Source organism: Pleuronectes platessa, chromosome 9, assembly GCF_947347685.1.
Source record: "Pleuronectes platessa chromosome 9, fPlePla1.1, whole genome shotgun sequence".
NCBI lineage: Eukaryota > Metazoa > Chordata > Actinopteri > Pleuronectiformes > Pleuronectidae > Pleuronectes > Pleuronectes platessa.
In genome coordinates this window covers 20,474,607-20,502,021 of record NC_070634.1, presented here as the reverse complement: position 1 = coordinate 20,502,021, position 27,415 = coordinate 20,474,607, and the positions used below count along the sequence as shown (strand labels likewise).

At 40.2% G+C, this 27,415-nt stretch overlaps 2 protein-coding genes across 2 annotated transcripts in view; both read right to left on the bottom strand.

Moving 5' to 3' along the window:
• arid3a (AT rich interactive domain 3A (BRIGHT-like)) overlaps window positions 1-11,014 on the bottom strand; it is a 40,505-nt gene extending 29,491 nt beyond the window's left edge. Inside the window, exon 1 of the mRNA XM_053429983.1 lies at window positions 10,699-11,014. The gene's annotated coding sequence lies outside the window, so the exon portion shown is untranslated. The remainder of the gene's footprint in view (window positions 1-10,698) is intronic.
• Window positions 11,015-18,121: 7,107 nt separating this feature from the next.
• Window positions 18,122-22,833, bottom strand: r3hdm4 (R3H domain containing 4). Its single transcript, XM_053430961.1, has 8 exons — window positions 22,662-22,833; window positions 20,648-20,805; window positions 20,282-20,403; window positions 19,906-20,023; window positions 19,734-19,819; window positions 19,317-19,402; window positions 18,801-18,856; window positions 18,122-18,448 (listed from the first exon to the last, which is right to left on the bottom strand). The coding sequence occupies exons 1-8, from the start codon at window positions 22,700-22,702 to the stop codon at window positions 18,345-18,347; spliced, it is 771 nt and encodes a 256-aa protein (XP_053286936.1). The 5' UTR covers window positions 22,703-22,833; the 3' UTR covers window positions 18,122-18,344.
• Window positions 22,834-27,415: the final 4,582 nt, after the last annotated feature.

Genomic DNA, 27,415 nt, shown 5'->3' with positions numbered 1-27,415 from the left:
TGATGTTGATCATGCAACGCCAAAAAAGTGGAATACATGGCATGCAACAATATAATGAAGAATCAAATGCTTAGAGGGAGGAAAGTCAGCTGTGGGTGCCCGAGTCTCGTGTGGCCCAAACGTCTGTTGGTTTTTTTAGTTTCCAACCAAACACTGCAGCAGCTGATCTCAACCTTTAACACTTGCGCTCAATAAATTCAAGCAACAGACGAACGCAGCCACCAAATGGTTTATGGCTCGCGCTCTTCGCTCAGTCTAAGTGGCACCTTACTGGTGACACATGTTGAAACTTCTGCCAAGGAGGGTTTTTGTTCTGCCTGTGTTTGTTTGTTTGTCTGTTAATTACCAGGATTAAGCATTAACTACTGAACGGATTACCGTACCGAAGGATACAGAATAAGTCAGGGAAGATCCATTAACTTTAACATTGAGAGACAGGATGCTCTTGACATTTTCATCGATTGGTCAGAGAATAACTCAGGGATCTTAAGGTTAAAGAACCAATAACAACTGCAGATCGTTTTTTAAGCGTAATATTGACTTATACAATGTTCTAGGGTACAAACAGTTCTTTAGGAAGCTGATAGAGTTCTGCGTTAACCCTTTCTGATCGAAACTCTACTCTGCAGATTGGCTGGTGGTTGCCTTTGGTATCTTGTTCTTACACATTACATTTAACCAGACCATGGACAGAGTGATAAGGCTTTTAATATCTTAAACACAACTCTCTGTGAAACCGAGCACTCTCAAGAGGGAAAAAGCCAAATCCCCTAAAAAGCCCCTGCTATGTCGCAGTTACGCTGCAGCAGCGATGGGAAAAACCACGTCTGTACATTTTCTTGACGTTTCTTTACATTGACCCTCTGGGACACTGACCAGCTGTTTTTTGGAAGTCCTGCTTTATTCTCAAACTGCTGCATGGCTGATGAATTCTGAGAGGAAGTTGCTTTATGACCAAGGAGTAAACAGGTTTCACAGCATGTGTCCCCCCCCCCCCTATTCCTTCCAGTCTCAAAAATGCTGTTAAAACTAAATTACAGAAACTTACTTCCTTCATGGTTTTTCTCCATTACTGGGTAAAATTCTAAATGTATGTATAGCTGCAGTAAAGGTCAGGAAGGATTTAGCAACCAACTAATGATTTCCTCCACATTCAGAGCTTTATGAAGGTTTTCTGAATGTAGGCCATCTCCAGATCAATAGGACTTCTGCATCTTGCATTTGCAATTGACCAAGGGACAAATGTAAATCTTTGCGCGGTGGCTGACGTATGCTGATTTTCTGTCAACGGTCTGTTTCAGAGACCATTTTTCATGCAAAACAAAAACGTAGCTACGTCGAAGCAGAGCTCTAAATTAAATGTGGCCCTTATCTGCTTGCCGTTAACTGCGCCACCTCAAAACTGCCTGTTCATCGGCTTGCTGTCTTCATTTAATGTCTTTTCTTTCCTACCCGGACATTCTTATTTCACTCCCGATCATTGTCTCAACTCTAGAATCTCGTATTTAAAAAATGAATTCGCTGTGTACACTGTGAACTCTGGGTGAACGAGTAATTGCCAAAAGCTGATATTGCACAACATAACAGACAATCCCTTAAACTGCACAGCCAGAGTAAAGACACTTAGGGCCCATTTAACACCATAATTGGCTAAAGGAAGGCCGGCCTGCTGGTGTAGGTGACGGTCGCCCACATGGGGGTCAGAGAGAAGTGGCCGGGCAAGAAACTTTGACAGTTGGCCGAATGAGGGATCAAGTAGAAAAGATGAGAGCTAACGGGCTAATCCTCTTTTCTTTTTTTTTAAACCCACATTTGTGAGGTGGAAGACTACAAGGTCTGAGCAAACACGCCGGAGTGATAAGAACAAGAGCTAAGGGTCTAATTCCAACTAGATAAAAGGGACCTGCCCCACATACATGAACATATATACATACATACTGATAATAAACTCTTGTGAAAGCATCAAAGCATTCTCACAGCACAAATATATGGGATTCCATTTTCTTCTTTCAGAGAACTGCTGGTGTAATTCACACAAGGCTTTTCCGACAAATGTGTAAAGAAAATAGTTTTGATGATCTATTAAATATTTCACCAGGGTTTTTCCTCAGTAGGTGGTACCAACATCAGCACAGATACACATCTGGCGTTTTAATTTAAAGTCTTTATTTCCTCTCATGCATTGAAAATACAAACCATCTCTTGCCTGATAAAGCCGAGTGGTTTCGAGATGAACTGGGCGAGGTCTTGTGAGACTTGAAACCGGGTATTAAAATTATAAAGCTCTGTCTGTTCTGCATGACTGGAAATTCACAGAGAACTAGATTCTTAAAGTGGTAAGCCACGAGATTTATGTTTTTCTCTTTGTTAGTGCTCACTCTCCTTAAGACCTCATATAAATCATAGTGGGTGGCACTGTGATGTCACCCTTGGTTTCCTGACAATGCAGTTTGGCGTCTCTGTGCTGAGTTATCTTTATCACATCACCATGATGCTCATGCTACACTTGTTTTAAATAAAAGACTGGGTGAGACCAACTGTTGTACTGGAGTTTTCTATGTATACCAGCTTGAGTATGCAGTTTACGGTTTGACAGAAGCCTGTTGTTGGGCTTTATCGTATCATTACCGTGTCTGGTCATGTACCATGTATCAAAGGGCTTTTATAGGAAAACTGTTTTTTTTGACGATGCTATCTATACCAGCATTCCTGGACACATGCTATACTGCAGCACAACAACAAAGTTTGTATCTTTCTTTATATTTATCTTTCACAATTCGTTATAGTTCACTGGAAATTGAACTGAAAATATTGCCGTTTTCACGGTTGGCGTGTAGACATGGAGTTTATGGCTGTCTACGTCACTTCACGCTTTTTACGCGAGGTTACCTTGTATATTGTACAATGTGGGCGTAGCCAAAACACTTCAGCTTTTTTAATCCCACAAATTGCCATTTAGTCTTTCATAATATTGAGGAACAGGGCATCAGAATGGGCACAGCCAAGACCCTGCGAGAATTTGACTGGGCTCTTGACATCTTGTCTTTACATTTTCAGATTTTGAGAGATCCCCCGGTTAAAAAAAACGTGTACATACATACCCTCTTAATTGAATAGCACAAATCAAACTTTGTTTAACGATTATTTAGTCTTTGTTTGTACTTTACTCGCTAGATATCACGTGAATACATAAAATATGCATAAGACCCCTTGGAGAAAACACACAAACACCTAACCTAATTCAAACTGTCAGTCCATTTCTGTTAACATGTGTTTACCTTTGTTTGTAAATGGCAGCAGGACATACATTTACATAAACAAGCAAACTAATCAGCTTTCAAGGTATGAGATAAGAACCAGGCAGAAGCTAGAGTAAAAAAAAAATTGGCTTCAATTAAAAAGCTTGGAGGTTGCAGCCAAAATCAGGAAGGTGAGCTTTTAAATCTAAGAATAAATAAATAAGAGAATAAATAGTATGTGAGGGGGGGAAAAAACTCCTATTAATAGTACACAGAGCTGTGTTGTGCATCTGGCCACTGTTCTGGATAGTGAATACATAAAAGATGAAATCAACTATCATAATGTCGTAACATTTTAATTGAGTAATGAAGTTAATTAAAAACATAATTTCAAATAAAAAAATTAAATTAAATTTTACCTAATGTCATGATAAAGAACATGTCCTTGTTAAAAGCTTTGTTTGTTTACATCTCATCATGTGGACACAGGTTTTCATTTAGTATAGAAGTGAAAGAGTAATTGTGAACAGAGAAATGAAACAGTGACCATTCATGATGCTTTCTCCATAAAAAAAGGAGAGAGGAAAAAAAGGGATAAAACAAAAATTCAGTGGTGCTGGTCTTGATTAAGAGTCCCTCTCTCACATTCCTTGCACTATTACCTCGCGAGGCAATAACACAGGCTCCATTGAGCCCCGCTGCACCAACAACAAGATCATTGAGGAAGTGTCGCACAGGCTGGTCACGCACTTTCCACTGACCTCTTCCAGTGAGCCGGAGAAATGCAGCGAACCAAATCTGATTAGCCCCAGCTATGCCATAAATTAAGTGGGTATATAGCAAAAAATAATCCAGTGATCCACTTCACAGCAGTGGAACCTGTGGTTATCTATCAAACCACAGGATTCCCCCGCAAGGACAGAGAGGCTGATACATGGATGATCTGATATCTGGATTTATGAGTTAATCTAATTCTGAAAATAATCAAATGAAAGCAAGCAAAATACTTTTTCCTAGTAGGTGTGCATCTTGCATGTATTTATTTGTTCAAGGCTCTTACTTGAAGTGTTTTATACAAAGCTCAACTCACTTTTCATTTGTCATTTCCACTACTGTTTTTTCTATTCCTTTTTTCTAATGTGGTTTTTAGACTTATCTTATTTGTATTGTTAAATTTCTCCTCTTACTCCTGATTACATATATTTTTATACTTTATACTAATTTGTTATGTAACTTTGGAGCCAGATCTGGCACAAAAATCCCCAAATGTCCTTGGGATTAATAAACTTCAATCTCATATTTTACTATTCCCTAAATCTACAGCATCAGTAGCAAGCAACACCAAACAGAGCTGAATATATTTATGTTAAGTATTGATATATTGGAGATTCAGACAGCGCTGCTGGCCCATGATGATCGATGCCTCTCAGGATTTTCCACTCTGAAAACAGGGGGACAGGGAATGAAACAGATATGACACTTAATCATTCTTGATGTCTTGAGTGAAAAGGGTCCTCTACAAATTCTAATGTGGGTTTAAAATAATCAAAACATAAAGATATATATGATACCAAAACACATTTAAACTCTGCTACATGGGTGTCTTATCACTGGGACAGTCATCAGACGAATAGTTCAAATAAAAGAAGAAAAAAAAGTCTCTGCTGATTCTGCTGAAATGTTTGCACTCCTTCATGTCCACCAGCTCACTGGTGGATATTGACCTCGCCATGTAACAGCCCTGCCTGTGGATTCACGTGGAGACTGCAGTATTATGACAGCAAACATAACTGATGACAGCTCTTGTTAAGAAACAGATAAACACAGCCACTACCCAAATAAAACAACGACCCTTGATGTCAGGTTTCCTTATAAGTTTTGATTGGCATGTATTTGTTCCTTTTGTGGAGCTCACGACAAAGTTCGATCAAACCAAATAGACACATTCGTGAATTATGTTGCTCCACAATGAGGAAGTCGTTCATGGCTTTCGGACTGGAATGCATTGCAACACTTATAAAGTACATTACTTGAACATGTACATTTCTATTCATTCCTTTATTACTCAATGCCATAGTTTCATATTAATGTAATAAGTCAGTTTTTTTTACCAGAAAAACAACTATTTCTAAAGGAGAATGACATTTCTTAAAATGCCCATGTAACTTAAATAACTCTATAACTCCCCAAACTTGAACTTTTTTGCATTAACTATTTTCATTTTAAAGTGACATCCAGAAAAAGACTACAGTGTCAAATACCCATATTTAACACAACTATGCCATAAACAGTGAGGATTCAGGGGGCTGCGTCGTGTCGCTGCTTGCAGAGCTCAATGAATTTGCTATTGTAACTCTAGAACGATGGTGTGATGACAGTTCCTCTAGTGCAGGAGGTAGGTGGGGGTGATGGGAAGGGGAGGGGTTGAATTTTCATTGAATGGCACGAACGTCCCAAACTGGATTAACATGTTGGGTTTATATTGTAAATGTGTGGTCATGTCATTGCATTGTGATCTAACACAATCATGTCCTTTGTCTGCAGAGAGGCGACAGACGAGTGAAATCTTACATAAAGCGCTCTGTGAATTGTACGCGGAGACATCCAGAACATAAAATTGCCACTGTGCTTGATCTGTGGTTGTTGGTTCAGGTGCAGGTGCCTGGCCTAATAAAACAATAAAGGCTGCGCTGTCTGCTCATTAACTATGTGTATATCTTTTAGCATGAATCTGATTAGATGAGCTCTTGATTGCTTGGGAAGGCTGCCAAAAAAGACCGGACGCAAATATGAAAGACAAATGCTTCAGGTTTCACGGACATGTCAGCATGTTGCAGCTGTGTGCTGGTATCCAGGCAGAAAAGCTCTAGGATAGATCACGGTGGCTGGCACAGCGTCAGCTGCTGACTGAATACACAGAGCCTAACAGCCTTGTTGAGAAACTGTAGGGCATCCCAAAACCTAAGACCCTTCCTTACTCCATTCTCTGCCTGCGTCACCGTCAGCCCTGCTGGGATTCCCCCATGGCTCCGGCCCAAGCAGTGAAGTAACTTGTGAGGTTTTTTTTCTGCATTTTTTGGCAGGATAACAAAGTTAAAGCCCCACGTGCTGCACAGGCCCTCCAGAAATGTAGTTTTTGGCACAGGAACAGCTGAAAGCCAGCCAAGCCGCGCTGCTTCCCACTTCTGTAATGGCATGAAAACGTGTGGTGCGAGAACGACAGTGGCATTCAGTGATACAGTTCATGCTGATATTCACAGGTGGGTTATTACTGAAGCATTCGGATGACTCAATGTAGGCCCTCAGCACACACCCTTAAGCTGTCAGGGAGATCTGAATGTATAGACAGCATAACAGCAACCTTTATAAACCTGTCAAGGATACAGGTTGAGAATCTGAAAAAATAAACTGACTCGTTTGTCTTGTCTGTGCCTGCTTATCCGTCTTAATCTACAGCCACTAACCAGTTCAGTGGCTGACTGGGAGTGACTGGTGTTCACCCTGCCAAGCATTACATTGGGGCAAACCGAACACACACTTTGCATGCATCTACTGCTTCCAAATGTTCTTCAAATACCTTTGGGCTGAGATCACATCTACGTGATGACAGGAAGCTTGTAAACGTGTGAATGATAACAAGGCCGGCCTCACATCTTGATATGTACATTTAACCGACTCAAACACTCTAACCAGTGAACTCCCAAAACGTCGCTAACCACTTGGAAAACAAACTAAATTCTCTCTCTAATACACTGGACTTTATGTGAAGCTGAGTTAGCTGCAATACAGATCACAACAGACACTTGATTTAGAGACATGGTCACAGGCACCAGTTTTCATGTCAAGAGGAGGATGGCACAACAAATGCAGTGTTAGGAACCACACAACATCAGGACAACATGACAGAAAGTAGACAAACTGCTTTAACCAAATCAATGATAAGACTGATTCATCACAGGTAAACCTCTGACTTGAGGTTTTCTCACTGGATAGAAAGGCCAGAAAGAACAGAGGAATGGGAGCGGCATTTATATTGTCTAATCTTTTGATTATTATTTTTTTTAAATCATCTATTAATTTAGCTTTTACATTGCCAGACAAAAGACCAAAAATGCATATGAAAGGTTTCAATCTCAAAGACTATTACCTCAAATTCACAATTTTATCTAATCAACAGTCAAAAACACAAGATATTTATGATGATCCTATTAAATAATTTCCTACTCATTTTCTATTGACCAACGTTGACACAAGTAGAACAACTTGATTTTATGACATCAATAATAGCTTGTAATAGGTAGACACCTTCACAGTCATATCAGCGTTTGTTTGTTTCCCAAACACTGCGGCGGGGGTTCAATCCTCAGTCTTTGCTATCTGCATGCTCAAGTGTCCTGGGCAAGATACTGAATGGGCAAGAAACGAAATCCCTAAAAGCCAAATGTAATGTAATGTAATATTGACTCTCTGAAATGTTTACAAAAATTACTGAGGCTTGTAATAAGATGCTATCTATAGACAGATGTTCATGTCCATCAGCTTTAACAGACTAATATATGTAGAAACCTGCTTTGCATAACAACTGTAGCTTGATAACCAACTTCCTATTGAAGTCAGAATATCAGTTTCATAACGGCAGGTAAAGATTTACCCCTATATCATAATGCCGCGTTGATGAGAAGTAACAACACAAGTGCCAGTTATCCAAAGAAAGAGAAAAAACAGGCATCTTTATATAAAAGTGTGTTGCTCATTATTATCATTATATGGAGACCCCTTTAAAGACCTGAGCGTCATCACTGGCCTTATGTTTCTAATCCACAATGGGCCAGTAACAGTGTAAACACACACACGCTGCAGCCATACTTTACTCCATTGGAAACACTGCGCTGATGCAGTTAGCTGGAGTTGGTCAAAGGAAACCATATGCCAGATTGGTCCAATCAGATTAGTGTGGCACTTTCTAGGCAAGCCTCTAATGTGACTGGAGGCTGGTGGGGTGCAGGTTGTAACAAGGCCTTGGGACAATCGCTGAAGGTTTTCTGTGCTGAATAATCACACAGGGACACCACAGGTGGCGTTCACAAAAATGTCACACCTCCTTTCCCATAGTCAACCACAACTTCATAGACACGGTTTGTGTAGAAGAGCAATGTGCCAAGTCAAAAATATTATCAAACTCGACTATCAGCTGAGAGGTTCCTCGCTGAAATGCCTGGTTTAGGAAACCCAGTGCAGTGAATCCTGACCAGTTTACCACCAATGGCTGGTGGTAAATCCTCTTACAGAGGGAAAAGCCCTTTCTCAAATTCCTTTGCCATAAAAATCTATATGTGAACGTCCAAGTGAAAAGACGTCCGTTTATCCTGTCATACGTGTTTCTTCTTCACGTTTTCAAAATCACATTTCCACATCAATTGGTGATGTTACAGCATACCACAGATGTCTGTCTGAGACCTCATGTTAAATACATTTCTTCATGCCAAGGACATTTCACAACGTTGTTACTGTCAGTTCAGTACCACAGTAGATTGAAACATACGAGCCCAGGTTGTGTCTTTCAATTTCACCATTTTCTCACATGATCAAATATTCTGCACTTTCACAAATATTTTCTTGATAGTGTGGGAAAACCCCCTGAAACCAAAATTTACATGACACCGAGACATCTAAGATCTCCACTGAAACCAGGCAGTTTAAACATGTGATTTCCAGAACAACACTGTATATGTTTAAGGTCATTATGACAAAGCACTATATACATGGCTTCAAAATACAACCGGCTTCCTGTGCCTGTTCTTCCCCACCCCCGAATACTTTGTGAGAAACTACATCCACCACAGATCAAATGCCAGTCAGTTTTGGTTGTGGCTGTAAGTTTTGGTCAGCTTGCTCCAACCAACCAGGCTCCTGAAAACACCCAATACAAAGACCTTTTGAACTCTTTTATTTTTTTAAACCACTATGGATAGAAAACCTTTCTGTCTGTCTTCAGTGTCTGCTGACGTTGTTGAGACGAACATGCAGCCGGTTGCAGACGGAGGATTTTCCCACCAGGCCTCTGTAGTACTGAAGGAATCTCATTGTGTACACGTCGGACTTGTGGAAGCTTTGACTTGACTTGTCCTGATCTCAGCCGCTGACAGACTCTTTTATCCACCTACTCCACCTTTGTTTTTCACTCCCACAAAACAATTCAAGAGTTTTTTTTATGTGACAGAGTGGGATTATTAGAGGGCCCCAAAGTAACTCGTCTGGGGTCTCTTGAAAGGAGCTATATAAATTTAAGTTCTTATTACGCTTTATCTCAAACCCCCATCTGCCAAAACCAATAAGCCCAAACTGTGGCATCTTTGTCACTCTGCTTCTGGTGTTTATGGTTAATATGGCTGCTGCTATTAGCACTACTGGTTAGCCTGCAGATTATAGTCTTGGTTAATCATTTGGACTAGAATAAGTCGTAAAGCAGAAGGATAAATATCGGAGACAGTTTCTCTGAGTTTCTTCAAATGTCTTGTTTTGACCACCGATCTAAAACATGTCAACGTTCTCGGGACTATGACAACGAGCAGGAATAAGAACATGGACATTTGATTGTTTGTTTAAAGCATTTTTTTCTTTATCATTTCGACCCCGAATGTGAGAATCATACTGATAAACCACCTTAAATCGAGCTGCAGTCAATAACCCGAGCCCCGGCGTGACATTTTGACAGAGCAGTCGTAGAAGCTGTCAAGTGCGCTCACTTTATATTCAACTTGTCAATGGGATGTGCTGACGTCATGCAACCAAACTGTACAGGAGGGGCCATTTAAAAAAAAAAAAGTTGAATTAAGTTTAACAGGCTGTTTTGACTGTACCTTTCTCACCGCTGATTTCTTCTTCTTCTTCTACACTGAACTGGGACGTCACTGACGTAGCTCAGATTAAGTGAAGAAGCTAGCTAACTCCTGCTAGCACATTTGGAAAGTTGGCAATTAAAAGCTGTTTGAAGTTAACAGCTTGTTCGCTTTTTTGGTTTTCTTTTTTAGTAGTTTGTCGCTTTTTCCACACCTGACCGCAAAACAACGTCACGTCATGTTCTGTTTATTTTCCCTTGTGTTGCTGCTGAATTTGATTAAACCAACAAAAACCCACTAAAGATCAGGCAGGCACAGGAATTAAATCACAGGCTCCCTCCGTTCGATTCCGCTGCAGGAAGTAGTGCCTTGACACTCCGCGGACGTTGTCGGGTGACATGTAACCATCCGCTGCCTCAGCTATGGCCAATTGATCAGCCGATGCGATAACGTATCGATTAAAAAAACCGCTGCGTCCTGGAAGTGACCATTAAAAAATGAGAAACACACAAACACAAACACCCCCACACCCCCACACACACACAAGCGGAAATTCTTCACGCGCGCGTAGTACACATGTAAACAACGCAACATAAAAACGTCAATGTAAAAAAACTTACCACGTTGGCTTCCGTTGGCTTTTTTACGCTCTTTGGAACCGGAAGACACATTCCCCGTCTTCTGCCCCCTCCAGTGCCCGGGGTCCGAGCTGCGCCTCCGGTCACACGCCGAGGAAAACACGGCGAGAAGAGGAGGAAGAAGAGGAAGAAGAGGAGCAGCAGAGGCGGCGGAGGCTCGTGTGTTTATCAGCTCGGATTAACGCGGGTTTCATGTGACTGCGTGATATCCACGCACTCGGCGTTTGCGTGTGATTGTGTTTTCACAGTTTGAGAGCCCGCACCGCTCCGACTGAGGGGGGTGGAGGGGGGGCAGAGGCGTGGACATCTCACTCACATCATTGGTTGACAAACAGCGATCAGATGCAAATTCCTAACCTCTGAATCAGCAGGGGCCGCCCCCCCCCCCCCCCCCCCCAGGACCCCACCACCTCCTCTCCTCCTCCTCCACCACATGCAAGAGGAGCAGTAGCAGCCAATGGGGGCAGAGAAGAGGCTTTATTTGCATCGTTTATTTGGATTTAATTCACTTAAAAAACAAGGCTGGTGGCTGGTTTCTCTACCAAACTGTAAAAAGGACCTGGGATCGAGTATAGTCAATGTTTTTCATAGTGCAGTGAATGTCTTTAACGTGCCAGTCTATGGTACAGATTGAATATAGAACAAATGGTGTTTATCCTACCTGGTTTATCTGCAATACATATTTCATTGTCAATGTAGTGCAGTGCCTGTCCTTAACATGCAGTCTACTCAACGTCAACTTTATTGTCAATTCTGCTGTATACACGACATAGACTCTGTGAAATGAAGTTTCTCTGTAATCCCCAGGGTAAACGTATAAATTGTCCGAATATGTAAGTACGCAACCTATTAAATACTCAAAACATAGTACATAGTACAAGATAGTATGCAGTCAAAAGGCACACTGTGGATAGGATGAGAGTAGTGAAAACTGGAATAGTGCAACAATGGATTGAGAGTGGAAAAATACTTCACGGAAAGTAATGTAATGTACATCCACAGGATGTAGTAAATAGCAGTTAAGATAGCATCAGTTGTAGTATGCTGTGTCAATGGTGCCGAGTGGAGATAGAAAACTTTGTGTTCGTTCTTCCTGGAGATTCTGAAATAAAGAATTTGTAGTAAATGTTTTACATAAAATATCAGCTATTTCAGAGGTCTGCTAAGCATTGAACACAGCAATCGTCAGACCAAAGTAATTCCACTCAGTACAAAGGTTTACAGCAATGAAATGAACATTGTTCTTTTACTTTGAAGATAACTATTCTGAAAGAAACTGAGGAGGATTGTAGAAGCCGGCTCTTCAGTTTCACTCTCTTAACGGGCTGCATTCACATCCAGAGTTTCATGGGAATATTATTCCAAGGAATTTATTAGTCCCTCTATCCATGCAATGTTTTCTGGAGTCGAACTATACTGTGGTGTAGAGAGTAATTTAGTGTTCACACGTTTATTAAGGGGTTAATAAAGAAACATATGAACATAATTAGAGCTGAAACTATCTTGTTGATTAATTGTTTATGATAATCAAGCAAATTAGTGTTTACTAAAACAAAAGAAGTTCCCACGGGGCATTTCTAAATTTTTGGGACAATACGGAGCATTAAGAAACAAAATATGCTGATCTATAAATATTTCTTTTTAAATAATGTTTTGTTTTGTCTGTTGACCAGACTAGGACCTTAAGGGGCCACTGACATATTTTAGAAGGTCGGGGCATCTTTATGCAGCTTCCTCAAAACCAGGACACATAGAAATTTCAGTTAGTAAAATCCTGAAAAAAGAAAACACAAGGAGGTTCATATTTTCACCATAAGGTTTGCATTATAAAGAACATATATTTTGTTAATAGTGTTTGTTGTGAAAACTGCATAAAATAAACTAATCTTATTTGATTTCAAACAATTATTACTGACTCATTTTATTATGTCTAATTTAGTTATGTCAAAATAATGACTTCTGGTGGTTTATTTTAGGGGAAACTTACTAAAATTGACTTAGACCAACTTTTTACTCAGAGTTAACAGGAGCCCTGAAAACTAAAAGAAGAAGTAAGATAGAGAGAAGTACATTTTTTATTAATATAACAACAAGATCAGCTCACGGATCTAAAACTGTCGGTGCTGTTTGAATTTGACACAGAATGTAATACAGACCAGTGTTTAACCCCCAAAACTCCAGATATGTCCTTGACTTTATTTAGGTCTGGATCATTAAATTGTTTTAATGTCCTTTCTCTTGCAGAGGGATCCTGGGTCAAAATCTGGTTTTGAGTTTGTCACAAATTGTGTTTCCTTGAATTGTTCCATTGTGTCTGTGTGACGAGATTCACCCACAATAAATCATGGGGCAAGTTTGAATTAAATCATAGGAGTAGTGTAATGCTACGGAAATGTTTTAATTATCAATATATCTCAAAGTAATTTTCTTTATAAACAACTGTGCAAATCTATAGAATGTAAAAAAATAAAAAGTCTTTCTCTGACCAAAGGTAAACAAATATTTTGTTTTTATCATAGACAAGTTGCACACCAGAGGGAGAAAAATGGTTCCATAGATTTTGGGGTCAATTTGTTTATTTCTTTTTACAATGGTTTTACAATCAATCACTGACTTGCTGCAATATAATTTTCTGTCAATCAACTAATTGATTATTCATCTCATCATTTCAGATCTAAAGTGCTTATTGGTCTCTGGGTGCCAGGAATATAAAAAACTATCATATACCGTGAGAATCAGTAGATAAACAACAAGGAAGTATAATTCTACACAAACAAAAACTATATAATTTATCAAAGTAAATAAAGGACTAGTGCATTCACACATAGACCAACCCTGCGGTAAAAAAACTGTGCGTTTTAAGAGAAAAAAAGAAAAACATTTGTTCAGCCACAGTTACATAAACTTCTCTCTGCCCTCATTTCATAATTGACACCCTCCAACAGTCACCTGCCACGTTACATGTTCCTCAAATACAAAGAGTGCTGAGTGGCTACAGCTGTTTACTAAAATAAAGAGCTGGAAGATATTTAAAAGAGTAAACGATCCCCCCTCTGCCTCATCATGTGTAACAGGATCCCAGAGAGAAGCGCGTTCATGGCCCTGACGCAGTGACAGATGAGAATAAATTCAAACGGGTCTCTGTGGGGAGGGAAAACTATAATTTCACACGTGATACCAAAATAATTAAAGAGGGCCGATGTGCTTGAGCTGGAGCGAGTCTCCTGCTGCAGGGTGTGGTCCCACACAGGACATGATGCATCAAAAAACAAGACAAGAACTGTCTACGATAGCAGGACAACGTGCAAAACAGATACGTTTCAACTTGAGAAATAATCCTACTGACTTTTTCAGATTAAAATCAATACATATAACCTGACATTGAGTCAAAACATTTAAAAACTGACCTGAACAAGAGTCTCCAGTAGCATATCAATAGTGTGATTTAAAATGTCTGCATATTTAACACTAACTTATTATATTTATGACTTTTACTGTCTGTCCATATTTATACATTCATTCATTTATGTTGCATATGTAGCATATGTTTGATAAAATATGTGTATTTTTGAGTTATCCGACTTGTCTCTGGTGCATGACATCATGATCATTTTGAATAAATGCAGGCGAATGTTTCAGTGTATATTTCATTAAGGAGCCAAATTCCTGTGAATACAAGAAAGACCCAAGGTCACATTCAGTTAAACACCAATCAGCAGCCTTCGTCAGACGCTACGAGTTCTCTGCCGTTGGGAGATTCATGTGAACTATAGTTGATCTTATTACTGCCACTTCTCTTTTTCTATGCGGTTTCAGTTTGTTTTATAATAATGTCAATTTTTTTGGTTCTCCTCCACGTTTTGTAAAAATGATGATTCGACCACTATTGAAGTCCGATGACTGTTTGACTATCAATCAAACAGCTGATTCTCGTTCTTCTTAAACGGCTGAAGAAGTGCATCAGAAATTTGCATCACACCTGAATAACTGGGTTTTTACATTATCTTATCTCTACCACATGAAATAAACCATCTTTTAAAGCTGCTTCTTTGAAAAACTGATAAAACAAACTACACTTACAAATAGCTGATACACGTTTTTGTAAGATTATCATATTGGCTCTGAGATAAATTCTGAACCTTGTTGGAACCCTTGACCTGCATTTCTTGGCACAGGTGCACCATCTACTGGTGAGAGGTGGCACAAACTTTGTTTAGAAACAACAGGACATTTTTTTAATGTAAACATATATTTTTGACTTTGTGAAATACATCTTTGGTAGGAACCAGTGGATGTGAGGCTGAGCCTTAATGGGGATTTGATCCTTTTTACTGGATTTTGTGATATTTTGAAAAATACATTATCTATTCATTCTTATACTTTAAAGGGGTTGCTAGACTTTACACTTCACATGAAGGTGACCAACAGGAAAACACAATGTACTTTTATATAATATGTGTGCACTTCAATGCAAGACTTGTATGACTGTTATATTTATGTAGTGAGGTAATAGTACTTTAAGTCAAGAAGTAGATCTGTGAGCTTCTTCCTGGTATTTATTCATATGTATGAAGTTATATATATGAATGTATATGAAGTAAAACGTACACAGTGAAATGAGAGAAAAGAAGATCTGGAATCCTTTAATAGAAGTTGTGATACCTATAAATAGTGAAGATACTACTGCACACATCATTATATACACACAGAGTTACAGTTGAGTGTAGAAAGCTTTTGTTTTTTTATGTTGGCACAAGTCAATTACGTGAGTTCATTATTTACAGCAGTACTACGTCTACAACTATTTAAAAAGTTGGCAGCACCCCGGGGTTCTGGGATGAACATGATCTAGATAAGTTCATTTTGGCAAGTTTACAGTACACAGAAAAATGACACCATGTGAAATCACTACATGACATTCAGAGTGAGACATTCAAAGCCTGAGAAGTTGAGAACAAACACACAAACTTTGGTTGTTGACAAAATGCACCAATAAGTCAAGTTTTCTTACACTGCCGGCAGCAGCATGAAAAGTAATCTGGGATCAGATATTCTTATTTAAATAACCCGGATACCTCTTTCCTACATCCAGTCAAGTATAAATGTATAAATATCTATATACACAGATGGAAACATGTGTACATAAGGCAGAAGTGCTTCTCTGGTGAAGTAGATGTTCAGACAGAGATGACTCGTATAGGAGAGTCAAAAATCTGCAGGTCTTTGCCATCAAAACATCATAAATCTAGTTATCTCAGTCGAATTCATATCATAGGCACATACCTACTAAAGTGGGTACAGACAGTATATCCTCACACTCCATTATCAGCTCATATTAGAGGGAAGCTGTGTGTTTATGTGTAAACTGAGTAAACATTGTGCGTGTTGTAAAAGTCCATCAGTAAATCTAAAAGTACAGTTCCTCATCTTTACTATATGATGGAGTATTAGGGCCATATTGAAGAAGAAATAACAGACACCTTGAGAAAAGAGTTGCAATTTAATATCCTAACTTACAAGAATGAGGAGAAAACATTTAGGATTTCCAGAACCATTGCTCACCGTAGTTTTGCTCTTTCTGGATCCAAATCTTGATAATCAATCTCATTAGTTCTTGAGAAACCATCAAACATTTCCTCCTCCACAAAAGAGACAATTTCCTCCAAGTCTGTGTTGTTCTTTCTTTGGAACAGACACAGTTTCTTAGATAAACTTTTCAAAGTCCTGATTCCTATGATAATGTGTGTAAAATTACAACTTCATTCTCATATCAGTATGACTATTTTCTTGTAAATTAAGAGCTTATTCTCAAATCTCAGAATCATTTTCCTCTTCAAGTGGCCCATATGCTCCATCCTATGGCTTTGCAGCTGCAGCCGTCTGCCTGTCTCTACACTGTGTTCGTCCACAGTGCTGCCGGCCTAATTTAATTTTAAATGGGCAAAAAACTAAAAGAGATTTTGTTTTATGTTACACTTATTATGCATTCTGTGCTTGGCTGTTTCAATATTGACCCTTTGGTTGAAAGAAAAGTGAGTACACCCCTCAGATGACAACCGTAAAACATAGCGGTGTGGACCAGGGTAGACAAAGCTATCAGAGAAAGATAAATAGAAAAGAAAAAACTCCCCCCAGAAGCACATCCCGAAGAAATCGAACCCAAAGAGCAAACAGAGATGATTATGAAAACGAATCAGTTTACATACCAAGATTATGAGAGTCTGTTATTTTACACTCTTGATGACAGACATTTATTTACGTACGATGATGAGTGTCGACTCTGTGCATATAGAGACGATAAATATTCATGCTTCTTATTTCACTACTTACACAAATCCGACAGGCTAATCCAGTGATGCCGCAGAGCACTTCCTCCGGCTGAGCACCTTTACACAGCGTCAGACATTACGGGCCCTGCAGCGTCCAACAGCCTCAACAGAGACTTCACACATAGAAATGGGTTCAGAGTAAACTTTCAATTAATTTGTTTTTAAGCCGTTATTTGCGATTAAGAAATTGTTCATAATTGCAATAAATATTAAATATGAGCTCACAAGACAGTTCTAACCAATGAAACCTATAGAAAAAGTAACGTTTACCTTGTGTACTGTTGTTATTTAAATTCATATAACATGATATGTTTTAGGAACTTAGCTTAAACTGATGGAAAATGAAGTAAATGACACTCTTCTTGTGAAGGCGGGACTTTAATGCGAGTCCCACTTTGTCTCAAGTTGTATCAGACTGATATGAGTATCAACACTGTGAATCGTAGCACCGCGCCATGTAAACAGAAAGAACTGGATCTGAGAGAAGAGGCACGTCATCAGCTCAACGTCAAGCTTACGCTCTGAAAACATGACTGTCGTTTTATTCTGTGCCAGAGTCACAGACTTTTTCCTTTCTGTCACTTCCTTTGGTATTCATGCGCCGCGAGCATGTTTTCCTACATTTTGTTTTCGTTCTTGTGTTTTGTGAGACCAGTAGTTAATTTGTTCTTAAAGAAAATAAATAAATGATGCAATGAATTACACCAGAAAACAAAACTTTTAGGATCATAGACTGTATATAAATATGGACGACATGACTGCTCGCCACCTTATCAACCCCTGCCTCATCCATGTTAGCAGATGGGACATTGACCAGACTAAAAAGTAAACGTCAAATACATTTTGTAAAAGAGGATTTTGTTTTAATGAGTTAACCTCATGATTGACAGTTGAGACTGATTGGTGATATCGGTGTATCGGTGGGAGCTCGCTGCCCCAGATCACTACTGCACAGACTGAAATGACTTCCAATACGTTTGTGCGAGAAGGCGGAGAAGCATCGTCCGTCTTTATACACAGTCTATGGATATAGTCTTAGGATATATATATATATATATATATATATATATATATATATATATATATATATATATATATATATATATATATATATATATGCAGGTTTCAATGAACTATGGATCGGTTTGTCAATCAAATTAATTGAAAGAAGTTACCAGACCATCCAGAAGGAAGCAGGTATCGTTCAGCTCTGTTTGTGGACTTTACACATTGTGCAGCTCATCTACATCTCCCGCCTGCAGCAGAGCCCTGCAGGGGAGACCGGGCGCGGCCCTGGTCTCAGCTCATCTGCTCCAGGTAGGCAGACAGCAGAAGTGCGGGAGGCAGAAACTCGTCTTGTTTGTTAACCACTTCAGTCTGACGCGATCCGTTGTGGTCAGTGCCTGAGGGTCCGACAAACAGCAAACAGACTTTATTCTCCTTCAGGTGACTCAAAACACAAACAGGCTGAAACGGAAGAGTTAATGTAAACCAAAGATAAATTAGCATGTGAAAAGTCCTTTGTATACAAACGTTTATGTGCTACAGTTGTGTCAATAACCCTTTACTGGACAGTTAACTGATGTTTTCTGCTAGTAGCTTCATCAATGCATAATTACCTGTAAACTGTTATTTACAATTTATGTCAATGAACAAAAGAAGCAAAAACAGACTAGAGAAGTGTTGCCTGATGTTGAGATAGGGTTCTCTGTCGTATTGTAGTATACATGTGTGTTGGTTTGTGTTTCCACTCACTTGCAGAGACGAGGTCCATGTACTGGCAGACAGCGTGAAGCAGCAGCCTCTCAAAGCTGATTCACAAACACAAACAGAGAGATCACCATACAGATCCATAAATACACCGTATGTTTGCCTGTTTTCTCTCACATCCTGTTTTTGTTTGCTGCAATAAAGGTTTTGTGTAATGTAATATGACTCCAGGTGGGGAAAATGTGTTTTTGTTGAGGAGCTGAGGGGGAGAGTAAGGTGTGTTAAAATAATCCAAGAGGCTTTGGAGGTGGAGTGGAGCTGTTTCAGGCTCTGGTGAGATGTGAAATATGATCCAGGAAGCTTAATCAAACATTTATGAGTTTGAGAGGTTTTCAGAGCAAACCCCTGCAAGGTAGCTTATAAGACTCTGAGGCAGGATTTTATATCTCGTGATCATGGCCTGGTTAATGCATCAGCAGGAATCTGGGTGAACATATATCAGGGAAGACAAATCTTTGCATTTACATATATTTATATATACTGTATATGAAGGAATTCTACCTGCTGGCGAGGTTGGTTGTGTAAACCGAGCGAGGTTGAGTGTTGAAGAAGCTCAGGAGATCTTCCTCAAGTACTTCAAGAATTCCCTGTGAAGAGGAATAAACAACACAGTGGGTGTCAAGAGGGAAGAGACGTTAGAGGTTCCATCTACAAAACAATCATATTACGATTATTTTTATACTTGATAATCTTCTGATTAATCTGCTGGTTATTGTCTCTAATCTAAAATTATGAAAAATACTTATTTGTGAACACATTTGAAAACATTTTGTTTGGTCTAATAAACAAACGAGAGGATAACGTCTCTTCATCGTGACCTGAGGGAAAGAACGCCGTCAAGAGATCGGATCACAATTCAGATAAAGTCTGAAGCTGCTGTACACGACACAGACCCAATGAGAAGAAGACATTACTCACCAGTGGGATCTGTTTCCGCTTCAGAGTGGCTCGCAACCTGCGGTCGATCCTCTGGAAGTTGTCCTGAGCAGTGAAGGCAGGATTCACTGTGGAGAGAGGAGAGATGGTCAAACAAAGGGACTGTCCTTTCAACAACTGACTGACAGCCACACACACAGACAGAGACACTCACCATTCCTCTGGTCTTTGAGGAGCGGGTTGGGTTTTTTCTTCTTGGCCTCCTCCTGCTCGAGCAGAGAGAGCAGCCTCTCCTGCTCCTCACCGGAGCAGTTCATGAAGTCGCTCCATGGCTAGAAAACAATACCAGGAAGTCAAACTACTCAGTACAGAATCAGGCCTCACAACAGAGCAGTGCTGGATAAAAGTGAAAGAACTAATCTTTTCTAGTGTTATTTTTTGAGTTCCAGCAGAATTGAGTTTACATTGGCACATAAAGCCTCCAAGAAATAGTCAGTGACAACATTTTAAACCTTTTACATGTTACCGTGTACACTCCCTAAATAAATGCTTAGTTTACCTGTAAGATGAGCAGGTGGGGACTAGTTTACCTCTACATAGTTTCTGTTGGTGCAGGCCTCGGTGAAGATGGAGGGGATGGCCGGGTTACTGCAAACCTCCAGATCATCTGTGGAGCAATCATCCTTCTCAAGAAGATTTGCAAGAAAGCGTGCTGGTTTCCAGAGAAGGGGAGAAGAGGCAAATAGAGATTAATGATGTCTATGATTTCACTGACAGCTTTACATATTCAAAGTGTTAATTTGCCAGATAAAAACCAACAGAGAACTCAGTGTAAAGGCTCTTTTCACACATTTTATTGCAGGTGAATAATTCAGCTATGTGACACTGAACAGATCTTCTGGCGTAGTTCTTTCTGCAGCATCTTCTAATCTGATGAAATTTAAAAGGGAACTCACTGTTCTCCAGGCGGCGGAGGCTCTTCTTCCCTTTGGCTCGAGGAGTGAGATCCGAGTTGCGGATGGCTTGGTTGATAAAAAAATGTTTCTTTTTGCTGGGAGACACTCTCTTGGCGGGAGAGCTTGGCAGAGAGGAGCATTTACGCTCCTCTATCAGGCTGAGGAGACAGAGAACAGGATGTCAATTTAATCACACAATTATATCCTGAAGGGATGTAGCTGTAGCTGTAGCTGAAAACCTTCTTCAGATTGTTTTAAGTCAGTGATGTTTTATTTCTATTTCCAGAAATCATTCACCTGTATGTCACATAAACAGGCTCACAGGGTGATTTGAGTGAGAGTTCAAATACTGTAGCAGAGACTATTAGGAGAATATTATCCAAAGCTTGTTGGGAATAGGTTCAGCATATTGTGAGGTCATGGGACTCCCTTGATTCTATGTCATGTAGCCAAGAGGGCCAATGCCAGACCATGACCAGTATAACTTATCTTTAACTGATAGGCAACCACTGTAGGGACTGGTGTAGCTTGTTCTCTACCTTATCAGCATTCAAGCAGCAGAGCGCGTAATCAATAAAAACATATTTATAACTGTTTGGTTTAGATAGGATGACATTATTAATCTAGACTACTGGATATAAAAAGCATGCATTCGTCTCTGTGTGCTGGTCTGAGAGAGATGGATGTTTATCTGCTGTAATACTAAAAGGCTAAAAAGCAGATTTGGTGTCATGGTTAAACTCCTCAAGTTTCAAGAGTCTAAATGAAAACCTATCTTTCTTTCCTTGAGGCTCATGACAGGTCCTGGTGAATGGAATGTTGTTGTCAGCTCTTCTCTGTGAACCGGGCGACCTTTACATATTTGTTAACTTCAAAAACTGACCTTAACTAGAACAGCATTCAGTAGATTGCAAATCTCCACCAAGGGAAAACAGCTGCATCAAATTTCTCACACTCAGATATTCAGTCCACTAAACATGCTTGTTTCTTTTCATCAAGATCCACAAATTAATCACTGGACTTTTTGAGAATGTGAAAATGCCATACATCTTAATGTTAAATAAAGTTAAAGTTTAGTGTAACTTTGCTTACAATCAAACAAACCAACTCAGCAACTAGAATGGCACTCAGTTAAGTACCTCTGCAAAGGCCCCAGATGAAACCACATCTCAATTAACTACAGGTGTACGTTTGGATATGCACCAAATTGCAAACACTCATAGATGTCAGTCCCCTTAATATGCCTGATGCTTACAAATAGGGATCAACATTATGTTCCCTTTTGAGCTGAATCAAATCCAAGCCTCCTGGATGTCCATCCTGATATTTGAGTGTAACCCTGAAATCTCAACCCCTGTGGCTGAGGTGGACATATGTGTTGTTCCAGTGTCACCAGGAGACTCTGCAGTGTCTGCATGGATCATAGCAGCATCCTGCAGCAGCTCCAGATGTAGGTCAGTGTCGTGTGAGAGGACTTTCTCCTCATCTTCAGCTGCAGGGACATGTTCATGCTGCAGGTTATAAACACCACTGCAGTGAGCAATTACCTCTGCCTGGATTATTCACGTTTCCCCACAACAATAACAATAAAACCCACAGTTCCACTCTGACATGTTCGTGACAGACGGATGGAGGTTTTAAACTCACAGTAGATATGAATGTGACATGTTGTGGGAAACACCCTGGATCCAGGATTTAATAGTAGAAACACCGATTTCACTGATTTCAATGCAAACCACAAGACACCGAGCCAGTTAGCTACACACCAACTGCAATGCTAACACAGGGACGAGGGATTTCAACCCGACTTGAACCTTCAATCTGAATATTAGCATCAACCTGAACTAGCAAATATGAGTTTATGGAGTTTTTTTATTTATTGGAAATTCACCAGACAGGGTTACAGCTGGTGTAGCCCCCCACAGCCCCTGACTTTAAAGCTCGCGAGCTATTTAAAGCCCATGCTAATGCTAACTAGAGTGCTACCGTGTTATGACTCGTCATGTAGACTCACATGTAATCCTGCTCTTCGTTGCTGTTCGACAGAACGACCATTGTTCCGGAGCGGAGCCGCGCGGACAGAGCGGGTCGCCGTGTGCACGTGCGGGAGGTAAACAGAGTGAAATTCAGATTTAAACAGGCACTGAGTTTAGCAGCTAACAGCACACAGGCTCCTCCCACCACTGACAAAGACAGGAAGAAGAGGCGGAGTCATCTCTCCACAGAGATTATAAACATCTGTCACAAAGCCCCTCATTGTATTACCTTTACTCTCAAATAAGACAAGTTTAGTTAAGTTTAGATAAAATAAGATAAGTTTAGATTAAATAGGATAAGATTAGATAAGATAAAATAAGATGTCACACTGTCCAGTTCCAGCTCAACCACTGAGCTTCAGATCAGAATTCCATTGCACAAGATGCGTTGAGAGTGTCTCTGTTGTGTACCCAGTCCACTTTTGTGTTGAGTTGGACCCCAAGGTACCTTATAAATGTTCAACAGCTCTACTTCCTCCCTGTGCATGGACGCTTCCTGCATCCAAAGATATCACCTAATATGAATCCATAGTAATTATAAATAGTACCTAATAGTACCTTATAAATATAGCACCTAGGAATCAATATTCTCCTTTAATAGCGGTGCTTTTTATGGGGATCCTATATAAACTCTATTTTTAGCTCTGTTTTTAGCTCTGTTAGCTCTGTCTAGGGACCAACAGGACTCCACTTCATCCTCCAGCACCTCGACTCCCGTGGCACCTACGCCAGGATCCTGTTTGTGGACTTCAGACAGTGTGTAAAAATCCCTCTCTGCTTTCTCTCGCCATCTGTATATGAGACCGAGAGATGTTGTGTTGCACATAGTATGTTGCAGGTATGGCCTGCCCCTTTAAGGAAAGGTGTGTGACGTAGTGCACCTGGGTATTGTGGGAAAAGACGCTAAAAGTGTGTGTATAACGAGAAGACGGACCACATTCCTCTCCTGCTGTATGCCGTATGAAATAAAGTGTCCGCATTCCAAGTAAAGAAACATCTCCTCCTCCTTCTTCACGGACCGGTCCGGACAGCGAGCCAAGATAACCAGTGACACGGGCGGCTCCTGGTACAGGCGACAGAGGACACTGATTTATCGTGACGTGACATATGCAATTTGAAACAATACATTAACGTCACACCATCATCCAGGAAGAACCGGGAAGCGCCGCGGCCACACACACACACACACAAGCACATAATGACCTGTGAAGACCAGCATCATTTGCCCCTGAACAAGCGCGGAGAAGTAATGATGATGATGAAAAATTTCATATAAAAAAATGTAATATGAAATTAAATATAAATTAAATTTAATTAAATTTAATTAAATATAAAAAAAAAAAAAAAAATATTTAAAAAAAAAAAAAAAAAAAAAAAAAACTGCGCGCGCACATCCTGCGCAGTAGGCTTCTGCGCACATTCTGCGCAGAAGCCTACTGCGCACATTCTGCGCAGAAGCCCACTGCGCACATTCTGCGCAGGAATTGCGCAGTGGGCTATTTTTGGCTTTTAAATACTGGATGATTTAACATACTTTAAAAACCTATTGTTAGAGAATAACCCAGTACTTTCTAACCTTGTCTTCGGACGCCTTCATGAATCACAGTCTGCTGTGATGTCCTGAGGCTGCCCCCTGCTGGCTGCTGGGTTGCTCTGCTGCTCTAGCTTGGTTTGTGCAGCTTGTAATTAACTAAAGTTGTCCATAAAAGAAAATCTTTAATATCCTTCAAGGGCAATTCGATGTACAACCAGCAATCAGTGCACAACCAAAATAAACCAGTATATACAATGTAAATAAAACACAATATAAAAACCCTATAGACTAAGTAGCAGGGGAAAATTAGCTTTTAATAAATTAATTGATTAGTCGACCAACAGAAAATTACCCGTCAACTATTAAGATATTCTAGAAACATTTCATTCAACTTTTAATTTCCTGTTGTGTTTCTAATAATTATTAATGTTGATGACATTTCCTTGACAAATGGGTGGAGGTTGTATTACCTCTGCTAAGGAGGTTATGTTTTCATGATTTGTCAGTCAACAGGTTTATGTAATAATCGACCAATAACAACTCAGCTTGGTAGAAGGAAGCTGCATGGATCAGAGATGAACCTACACAGCTCTGTTGAGCTCTACTGAGTGCCAGTCTAGTGAATGAATGTGGAATCTTCTCTCAAAAAACATCCCCCCCCCCATAGTGTTTGTAGTGTGAAGCTAATGAGGTGTTTTATAAAGATGTGATCGAAAACGTCAGACCAAGTGAATCCACTTTATTTCAGCATGAACAGAAAAAAAAGAAGGGAGTTTCATTTCACCTCACAACAGTTCCTAATAGCAGCATGATGCATACAAAGAGATGTGTACAAACCTACTCATTTTGGCAGCATAGTAGGGACATTTGCTGATGTCACGACAGTTGTTATAAAAACTCAAAAGGTGTTTAGTTTGGCCAGTCTGGGCTACTGTAAATAACATGGCAGCCTCCGTAGAGAGGACCAGCTCCCGATGTAAATATAAAGTATTTAAATATAAAGGGCCCATTCTCGGGGAAAGAAAACAACATTTAGTACAATTTAGAAACACACCAGTGAAAACATCACTTGGATTATTTTATATTCAGGTTCTGCCATCAGGCCCCTTTCACCTAAACCTCACCCACTGGACCTTTAAGCATTGATGTAAAATCTAAAATAACACTTTCCACCCGTGCATCCGTGACTGGAGTTTGTGTTCATGTTACCATAACAGCCAGTTTAATAGGCTGCAGCATCTGATTGTTCTGAGACTTCTCTCACTGCTGCTGGATTGAAAAGGAGCTGAGACGTTTCTGCCACTAAAACTAAATCCTGTTGAGTCTGAACAGAATTTTTGGAATCATTTCAAGAGCCTTTTTTGTTGGGAGATGAGTGGACGACGTCAGAGAAGATTCCCAGAGGTGGTTTCATTCAGATTCTGTGATGGAAAAAAAAAGGAAAACAGTGGGACTGGAAAAGTACGAAGCAGACACGACTCTGATCATCGTGGGTGAAGTGAAGATTAACCCTCCCAGGATGAGAGAGGTGAAGTCAAAGGAGAGGATTAAGAAAGTTACCACAGCAAAGAAGGGCACGGCTATATGTGAGACATCGGGGAATGTAATGAAGCTTTGTGTCAACTTAATGCCTGTTTTAGCTGCAGCCAGAGAGGAGGAGGAGGAGGAGGAGGAGGAGGAGGAGGAGGAGGAGGAGGAGGAGGAAGAGGAAGAAACTAGCCCCACAAGGGCAGAGGAACCCAAAACCACAGACACAAAAGATCCATCTGTCACCAAATTAAAGCAACAAGCATTCACCACTAGTGATTCTTACGCAGGATTAACCAATGAGAGCAAACAATCACTCAATCCTCTGTTTGTGCTGCCGCCTATAATGGAACCTGCACCAGCTCCTGAGTGTTGTGACCATCACGGGACCAGGAGGCTCCCCACACCTCTACCTCCCATCGGTTCATCTAAGAAAACAACAACCACCATCTCTCCACCGGGCTGCACAAGTGAAGGCTGTGGAGGTGATACAACAGCTACAGGACCAGTGTCAGACAGCAGGCCCTGGATAGATAGTATCCTGTTCTCCAAAAGTGTGAGTGAAACCACACAAATGTCTTTTCAATATCATTTGAAACCTTAGTGGTGACAGGCTAAAGTGTCACCATTTCCATTAGAGGGAGATTTATATTTATTGGCAGCCTTGAGAATCTACATCAACACAAGGTCAGAGGAAATGTTGAAGTCACAGTTTTGCACAAGAGACGTTTCTAAAGCCGGAAGTTACAACAACTTCCTGAAAAAAATGGTTGAGCCACTGAAAGGGTCATATTATACAACAATATAGTAAAATACAAACAAAATGTCTTAATTTGAGTATTAAAACCGATATTGAGACATATTTCATGAATTTTAAAAGATAAAGTACATTATAAAGTACAAAAGTATTACTTTAACTTAAAAAGTTATTTGTATGTGTTTTTTTTTTTTTAAAGTTTCAAAGTGGCAAGAGGTTAGATAAATCTAAAACAATAGTTGAGTTTGGTGAGAGAATCTGCAGAAGTGTACTATCTTCCACCTCTGAACTAAAAAAGGTGTTGGAATGATTTGACTTTTCCCCCCAGAGATCTGCTGAGTTCCGTCTTCCTGACATCTCCCTGTCCAGTCTGGACGCTCTGCTGCAGACTGTCACGCTGAAGCTGGCGAGGAAGAGGAGAGGATTAGGTGATGAAGAAGGAGGACCATTGAGACGAGTCCAGTCTGATCACCTCCTCATGACTGTTAGTGAACAACGTTTGAGAGAGAAGAGGGTCGGGCAGCAGATCGACGAAGGGTAAGGGTCGATTTGGATGTGGTCTTTATAAACAATTACTAAGGAATTATAATTACTTTTAAGACCTTTTCCTTTACTATTGTGTCCTTAAGAAACACGTATGTTACATGATGGTCAAAGACCGGCCCCATCCAATGTTTATAAGCTGCTTTCACAGTCAGGGTTCCCACGCTTGCCTTGAAAAAAAATTCCATGCTACCTCCTGATTTTCCAGGTACCATATTAAGTGATGATCTATAGGCCCCTGAAGCTTTCCGCCCCCCTCCGCCGTCACAACGCACTCACAGGCGGTCAGTCTCCCAGTAGCCTTGCGCAGCAGTCCCAGCTGCAGTCAGAGCAGAGAGGAGACCCACACTCCGCGTTCTCCAGACTGCAAA

What these genes read in the sequence shown, in the direction of transcription:
- r3hdm4 (XM_053430961.1), bottom strand. Translation starts at nt 22,702, where the DNA reads ATGGTCGTTCTGTCGAACAGCAACGAAGAGCAGGATTACAT. An exon ending in AACGAAGAGCAGGATTACAT is followed by an intron (nt 20,806 to 22,661) that starts GTGAGTCTACAT and finishes CTGTCTCCTCAG; the next exon opens with CCTGATAGAGGAGCGTAAAT. An exon ending in AGCGGAAACAGATCCCACTG is followed by an intron (nt 19,403 to 19,733) that starts GTGAGTAATGTC and finishes TCCTCTTCACAG; the next exon opens with GGAATTCTTGAAGTACTTGA.